General features: G+C 38.7%; 1 protein-coding gene across 8 annotated transcripts in view; it reads left to right on the top strand.

Annotated features, from left to right (window-relative positions):
• Positions 1-8667, top strand: part of LIMCH1 (LIM and calponin homology domains 1) — a 351601-nt gene that overhangs the window by 259122 nt on the left and 83812 nt on the right. For 7 of the 8 annotated variants that reach the window (XM_011949047.1, XM_011949052.1, XM_011949049.1 and 4 more), the window contains one exon: positions 2891-3143. In XM_011949047.1, coding sequence (XP_011804437.1) covers positions 2891-3143 — 253 coding nt within the window. Of the gene's footprint in view, positions 1-2890; positions 3144-4128; positions 4396-8667 lie in introns of all 8 variants that reach the window. The other variant, XM_011949045.1, reaches the window with a different exon arrangement.

Below are 8667 nucleotides of genomic sequence, written 5' to 3'. Positions count from 1 at the left end.
TGAGGTGAGCGGATCACCTGAGGTCAGGAGTTCAAGACCAGCCTGGCCAACATGGTGAAACTCCATCTCTACTAAAAACACAAAAAGTTAGCTGTGCATGGTGGTGGCCGCCTGTAATTCCAGCTACTCAGGAGGCTGAGACAGGAGAATTACTTGAACCTGGGAGGTAGTGAGCCAAGATCACGCCATTACGCTCCAGCCTGTATAACAAGAGCGAAACTCAAAACTCCGTCTCAAAAAAAAAAAAAAAAGCCAACATCATCATCTCATGCTAGATTACATTCTCCTAACTCTGGACATAAATGGAGAAGCCACCTTAGTAAATTTCCATGTTCACAGGGAGAAGTGAAGTCAAAACTTTTGAGGTGTCAGCCTTAGATAAGAAGACTCTGACACTTCCCAAGGGTATACTGGGCCAGCCACCTCCTAGGTGCTTTATGTCATCTCATTTAATTCTTGTGACAACATGTGATTACTTGTATTATCACCTCCATGTATCCCATGAGGAACCTGAAGTATAGAAGATTTAAGTGTCCCAGGGTCACACAGCTAGTAGGTGGTAGAGCTGAAATTTTAGACCCTCGCCTCTAAATCCATAAACCTATACTTCTTTCAACTGAGCTACTCTGTCCTGGAGCATTTGCAAGGCTAACATTTCTTGAAGTGTCCTAGACATTCACCAAAGAATAATTGGGGGAAAAAATTATTTGCTTATGTTGTTAGACAACATATTTGGAGACTTTCACTCAGTATATTATAGATAATATAAATAGGTATCTGTATCTATGTATGTGTGTGTATAGATACTATACACAAATCGGATTCATAGATTATAGGATTTTAGAATTGAGGGACCTGAGATAACTCTAATCCATCACTAAGCTTTCATAGTTGATTGAAGAATCATTTGCTTTATTTGTTCAACAAAGTGCAGCACTTCTTGTAGTCAGGACACTTTTATCAGAGGACATTTTCCCAAGACAGGTGTGTCACAGAGGAAAGAACTTTGGAAGTCAAGAGAACAGAAAGTAGAGTTTCACAACTGTCATTAATCAGCCCTGCAGCAGAGGTTCCTACAGTATCCCTGAGCCTCTGTTCCCACCTTTATAAAATGGGGATAGTATCAAATGGGGAAACAAATTCAAAAGTTTAGCAAGGTAAGGTAGTCTTAGTATTTGTTTGTAAAGCAATTCACAGGGAGCTCTAAACATTTCATTATGATACTGAGACAGAACTTCTTGTTTAAAGACCAGGTGGAAAGGAGCTAAATTATGAGTCAAATACTGTACTAATAAGTAGTGAAATGGTCAAAACTTCAGAAGGAGGACTGAAAGCATGTGGCATGAATAATTCATAAACTGAATATTTCATCTGCAACAATGAACAACTTGTTTATGGTCAATGCCTTTAACTTTTACAGTCTTTTAAAAGCCATTATATCATTTAACCTCCAGGGCAAATCATTTTATTTCTGTTTTACAGAAAAGGACAGTCAAGTGTGTTAGAGACAACCCTAGGAGCCCCAGCTCATTTCTAACAGATCCAGAACTATTATGACATAAAGCGTAGCCAGCATTTATTAAGCACTTAGTCTGCCCCAAGCACTGTACCAATAGTTTTATATGTATCTGGTTCTCCCAACAGCTATGAAGCAGGTATATTATTATCCTTGTTTTATAAATTGGGAAACTGAGGCTTAAAATGCTGATGTAACATATGTAAAGTCTCATGGCTAATGAGCAGCAGAACTCAAAAGGAAGTGGCTCTGACTTAACACCAACCTTCTCTGCCAGGCTGCCACATTTCCTGACTCTTAGTTTAAGGCTCTTTTCTTAAGGGTAAATAGGTATATATTTTATTTGTTACCAACATAGTTGAATAATCTTGTAATGCTCTCATTGATTAATTGTTTTCAACCAGCATTGAAACAGTGACTACTTATATGGTAGTGTTTGTTGGAATGATGGCTTCATTCTAATAGATCCTAGAAATCTAATAAGATGAGACTCAGGAAACAAGAATACAATATAATTATTGGGGCTTTTGTCCAACAAGTGGCCAATGTTGGGAACATTGAATTCCTTTGTGTTGTCTAAAACAGTCTAAGCCAAACCAACTCATTTATTCATCAGATAATCTAAGGATGCCTACTGTGTACAAAGGCAATGGCATAATAACTACAAAAACTATAAAGCCCTTATTCTCAAAGTACAAGGTAGAAAGTGTAATGTGCCAGAAGAAAAGACAAGATCATGGGGTCATAGGGTTCACAGGAAGAACAGATTGCCTCCAGCTGTGGGAACCAGGAAGAGCTCCCATGCAGAGGAACAACTTGAACCATTTCCTGGAAGCCAAACCCTTGGTATAATCCAAATTGATCACTTTTCTGAGTTTCTGTTGTTCTTCTACATCTGTGCTTCTTGATTATAACTTAAGTTCTCTAGGTATGTTATGGGTTGGTTAAAGATGCCTCAAAGACAAAATGCTTCATAATTTTTATTTGCTGGAGTATCTAGCATAGTGTAAGACATGCAGCAGGGGCTCAGTGAAAACTTCATTGGTTAATTTCTGTTTTCTTCTTTTGAGAGTAGCAGAATCTCGGGAGGCATATAATCCTATTGCAGATGTGTTGCTAATTGTAATTCTCAGATACGGTTAGGCTTATGTCTGTATTTTGTAATTTTGCCCTTGTTGGGTTTTTTCCCTGATTTTTTTCCGTCTTTTCCCACAGTGGAGTAATCCACATGGATCCTTTAGATTTGTTAAGTGAATGATTTAAGAAGGAATCCTTAGAACCCACAGATTGAACCACATCCCTAATGCGTGCTTAACATTGGGAACTTTCTGCTAGCCTAACACACTTTCTCAGCACCCATCCTCTTTTCCCCAGGGAGAGGAAGTGACTCTGAATCCGACTTGCCTCATCGGAAGCTGCCAGATGTGAAGAAGGATGACATGTCTGCACGGCGGACTTCCCATGGTGAGCCGAAATCAGTAGTGCCTTTTAACCAGTACCTCCCGAACAAAAGCAATCAGACGGCCTACGTCCCCGCGCCTCTGAGAAAGAAGAAAGCAGAGCGCGAGGAATACCGCAAGAGCTGGAGTACCGCTACCTCCCCTCTGGGTGGGGAGAGGCCCTTCAGGTAAGGCCTGAGCGCCGCTGCCCTCTTCCTGACTTGGGCATTAGTGGTTTGGGAACTGCAGCTCCTAGAATCAGGTTAAATGACCAATTCAGAACTTTGATGGAAGATTACAGATGGAAGTGGGTGGGACAGATCTTTGGAGAAAGCTTGTCAGGAGAAAAATAGGAACTTCGTGAGTGCACCTAGAACAGTGCCTGGCACACAGTAGGTATTCAGCAACTGCTTGTCTAAATAAGCAGATTTCTGAAACCAATTCTGTTGATAGGACATTGAGAGCAAATCTGTCATCCATGTCCTTCTGCGGAGACTGCTTGACTCCCAATCCTGTCAGATTAGGCATAGAAAGATTCCTATCTTTATGCAAAAAGATATTTTAAAAATCTAGGCTTAAATTAATCTGATATAAGCTCAAATATGTGATACATGGAATATGGTTCACAATCACATATAGAAATAGTCATAATAAATGGATTTCTCATCTCTTTAGAGAAACAGTGTTTTCCTTAATCTCTGATTATGCTTTTGTATTTATTTATTTATTCATTTATACAGCAAGTATTTATTGAGCATCTACTATATCATAGGCATTGGGGACCCAATAACAAATAAGGCAGAGTCCCTGCCTTCAAGAATCTTACAATAAAATAAACTTGTCTAATAGTCCATCTGTACTATTATTTTCCATTGAATAAAGATTTTACTACAATTTTTAATTTGCTGAACAAACTAATGAATTTTACGTTTCCAGCAGAAAAGCTTTTTGCCTTTCATTATCAAGTCTGGGATAACTCTCAGTGTTGCGGGTATGATGCATTGTATAAATTAAATGGTTGCATTGAATTTTCTTCACATTATCACATTATATTGTGTGCTATGACTTCCTTTTCTAAAGTGAAAGTAATGTCAGAATAGCGGGGAGAGGACATGGGGTCTGCTCCCCAGCCCAGTCTGTTAGTTTGGTAAACCATATCATCCAACTCACTAGCTTTCCTGAAACAATAGAGGAAGAGGGGAGTGAAGTGGGGTCTGCTGGTGAAGACGACCCAGCTGGCCAAATGAATCCTGGTTGGAAGCCTTCCGATGGTGGGTGTGAATTACCCGAAGGCAGTGGTAAGGAGCACCCTTCTTCAGACGGGGCTGTGGTGGCCCCAGCTCCCAAGTCTGAAGAAAAAGCTGCTGTTGAAATCCAAAAGCGCAAAAGGCTAGAGCAAGCTGGAATCAAGGTCATGCCAGCAGCACAGCGCTTTGCCAGGTCAGCTCTGGGCTGAGGGCTGGCCTGACTGGCTTTCTGCATGCCTGGGGGTTTGGAATCTGTCTAGAGAGTTGGAGTTTTCATCTTATTTTTCCACTTCCCGCTTTTCCTATTGCATCACTGTTCCCTCCTCTGAGCACATAGACGATAGTCTTTGCCTTAAGGCATGGCTCTGCTAAGTACCTCCTGGGTATTTTAAATGAAGGTGAAGAGTGAGCTCCTCACTGCTGGGTGCAGACCTTGTCTTCATCATGTATTTGTGGTCAGGCATGTGTGGGCTGCAGGATTTACCTAGCAATAACATTGTATTTTTCTATTGTTTGTGGCTTGTTAATTTTCACGCTACTCCTAAATGGCTCATATCTTACTTTACACATCACTAGAAAAGTAGTCTGTTTCTTTGAAATGGGGAACACTCTCTTTAGAGAGTGGCTGCCTTACAAAAATCCACTTACTTTCCTTGTCCCAAGAGAGTACTAAGTAGAATTGGGTTTATTTGACTCCTTAGTTTCTAAAGCATGTTGATTCAAAAACAAAGAATGGAGTAATTACTTCTCTTTAATTTTAACAAAGGTACTAGTATCCAGTCCTGATAGCTTTATATTACATGTGAGATGGAGACCTTCAGCAATCAGAGCCAAGGAAAACTATAGTTCTACACTCTTCTGTAGTGTTTTGAGAAGCTGGTTAATTTTTCTTATAAAATAACCACAATGATCCTGACAAATAATAATGCAGCCAAAATGTATTTTACAAATCGACATTCATAATAATTTGACAGTTGAAATTCCTTTGCCACTTGCTGTTTAATTCTTTTTTTTTTTTTTTAACTTTTTGCCTCAGAAAGACAGCTCCCTTTCAGAGAAGGAATTTCCCTTCAAGGTAGCAGGAGATGAATGCGTGCTGCTCCAAGATTTTACACAACTGATTCTGCAGCAAAGACAAATGCTGCCTGTATTTGCCAGATAGCATAAACAGGAGCAAAAGTTGTACAGCTAAACTAGGGCCTCATTCCCAGGACAGACATGCAGTTATGGATTCCGAAAGACAAGTCAAGGTTAAGGTTTTGGTTTTTGTTTTTGTTTTGGACTATCATTGTACTGCTGTGAATCCAAACTTTGTGATCCTTTCTTCTAATTCTTTGTCTACTTTTTTTTTTTTAAACCTAGGGAGTATGAGTTATTTGGGGATTTAAAAAAAATATTGTGCGTGATTTTCTGATTGGGAAATTTGCAGCAAAGGAGGCTCGAGGAACAGAGTGATGACTTTTCAATGATGATTGATCCTGTAACTGGTTGCCACAACCTTTCCATTCTGATGTGATATGCAGCGGTCTTTTTGGAGACCACTGGAGACCCATCTTCCTGATAGTGTAGGCTAGAGTTATGTCTGTAACCCTTTCATTTTCTTTTTGAACAGGAGACTGATGACATTGAGAGTCCTAAACGCAGTATCCGAGACAGTGGCTACATCGACTGCTGGGATTCCGAGCGCAGCGATTCCCTCTCTCCTCCTCGCCACGGCAGAGATGATTCCTTCGACAGCCTGGATTCCTTTGGCTCCCGCTCTCGGCAGACGCCTTCACCAGATGTAGTCCTCAGGGGAAGCAGCGATGGTAGGTTGGAGTCTTAATAAACTGTCCGTCTTGGAATTAAACATTTGCAGGGGCTGCACTGCGGCTGGCAGAGGGATGGGTACTGGGAAAGCAGGCTCCATATTCACCTTGCTGGAACTTAGTAATTCTATAAACTGGCAGAAAAAAAGAAGTCTTTGAATGTTGTTTTTCATGGTCCTTAGAATTTTGGTTGGCTTTGCCAGGAGTTTATTTGAGCACTGCCTCAGTGAGCATATCTTCTATTGGAAAATGTGTTACATCATTCCTCCCTTGGTCTCAGTGAATCAAGACAGTGTGCAGACCATTAGCTCATAAAGTGTGTTGGAGGTTTATATACTCTGGGCATGAGGAAGGGAAATGTTTGAGTGAGTACCACACTATATAAGTGAAAATGGATCAACTTCCAGTAAACTGGAAATGAACTGCACACACTTTGGAAAGTTCTGAAGCCTGGGATTGTGCAACTTTAATTGGCGTGGTTTTTGGCAATCTGTTTGATGCTTATGATACCTGACTGGTATAGCTAGCATGATGCAGGTGGCCGTTAATGTATAGTGCACAACCCAGGCTACCTGCTTGTTCTGAAGCTGGGATTGATTTAAACCCTGTGGGTTTTATATCACTTGGAAGAAATGATCATTTTTCTTTACAAAAATGTGTAATCATGTAACTTGATATAAACATAATGCCTATTTTTCAGAAGCTGTTTGTCTTACTTATCTTGTACCTTTGTACTTTTAGAAGGAAAGATGGTTTGGTTCTACATATTCTACATATATAAACTTGCAGAAAATCATGAGGGCTGGTGGGGAATTTTTAAATTGTTTCCTTTTTTAATGTATTGCTTGGTTGATGCTACTATATCTAGCTAATATATCTTAAGCCTACTCTGAGATCAGAATTATATTTTGTAGCTAAAAGATCCCTTCCAGCTATAAACTTCTGTTACGAAAATACTTGACTATTTAACGTGTCCAGGATCTAAGTTAATTCCTTGGTACACAGTATCTCATTTAGTCCTCAGCTGAGATTTTAAAGATACTCACTCAGCATCTCAGTCAACACTCCCACAGAGCTGTGAGACACTACTTATTCTTACTTCACTGATGAGCCTTTGAGAAGTTAAGTAATCATCTCAACATTTATAAGTTACAAAAAAATCACTGTCAGAAAGAAGCATAACAATGTTAGCTTTAAGAAGTGTGAATGCAAAATCTATGCTCTTAAGCTTAATTTACCCACACTTCTTTCTCTTTGCCTAATAGATGTTTTATTCTGGAATGACTGCAATTAATGCTTTTGTTTAGGACTTAAACTTTCCAGCAAATAGTTTAACCTCGGGGCCACATAGTATGTGACTCCTAAAGAATTCCAGGATGCATTGTGAACCTCTTGCAAAGCATTTCTAAAATGTTATATGTCATCTTAAGTGCCCCCCACACTATTAGAAGTTAAATACCAAATTCACGATCTAAGTGAGCTTTAACATAACCAAAGAGTAGATTTACTTTTCCGAAACATACCTTAACCAAACAAACGATTTCATCCATATTATTTTGATTAGTTGTTTTAAGTTATTGCATTTTCTTCATCCTGTTTTTTTCTTAACTGGTAAGGTAGATCATTTATCATTACCGGCTTTGGGGTGTTCAAAGTTTAAACGAATCACATCTTGAAGGGTGATTACTAATAACATACTAATATGTGTGAAGTACAATTTAGTTTGCAGCAATTAAAATTGATAAGCTAGAGTGTTTTTATGAATGTTTTCTCCATCCAGAAAACATGAAATTAGAGCTTCACAAAACACCATCCATGAAAGAGCTTCTTATACACAGATTTTACCAATCAATCCGATACCTTAAGGCTTATGTTCTTGTAAACTAATCAAGACCTAATGAGATTCTTAAAGAAAAACAACACATTTCTTAATCTGCTGTTTAAAATGTAGTATAATTTTAGCCAAATAGATGTTGGATTTCATAAGAGTTTATAGTATGTTTTCAAATGATGCTAATTAAGAAGATTGCTGGTCCTAATAAACACTTCCAAATTTGAAAAAAACTTTTTTTTTTAAATCTTGAGAATTTATTTCCTAGGACTCACAATCAATTGGGGAATATCTTACCATGAAATTCTTCAACTCTATGTTGGCCAATATAGACATCTTTCATTTTATTATTATCCATTCCCATTAATCCATTCAATAAAGATAATCAAGGGCCATACTCATGAGAGGCATCATGATTCTGTGGTTTAGACACAGAGCTACCTGGTAGGATGCTGTAGATCCCAGGGTTGATTCAACAAATCTGTCTTGCTAGACAGGTGCCCAATTTCTCCCCCAGCATTAATAGCATCTCTCATGAGTCCACTTAATGGGCTTCATTGAAGAGGAAATAACAAAACCCTCCACCCAGATGTTTTCAAAATTAAGAACATATTTTGTAAATATGATGCATTAGGTTAAATAAACAGTCTAATGTTTCATATCAAAGATGTGCTGAGGAAGGGAAACAAGTAATGAGAGAAATCAAAGTGCTAGAGGAAGATTAAAAAGCGAAAGGTTGGGGGTGTGTATGGCAAAGATACGTTTAAGAAAAAAAAAAAAAAAAAAAAAAAAAAAAAAACAAAACCGCACCGTATATTCGCCTTTA

Source organism: Colobus angolensis, unplaced genomic scaffold (genome assembly GCF_000951035.1).
Source record: "Colobus angolensis palliatus isolate OR3802 unplaced genomic scaffold, Cang.pa_1.0 Scaffold29, whole genome shotgun sequence".
Classification (NCBI taxonomy): domain Eukaryota; kingdom Metazoa; phylum Chordata; class Mammalia; order Primates; family Cercopithecidae; genus Colobus; species Colobus angolensis.
This window is presented reverse-complemented; position numbering and strand designations above follow the sequence as displayed.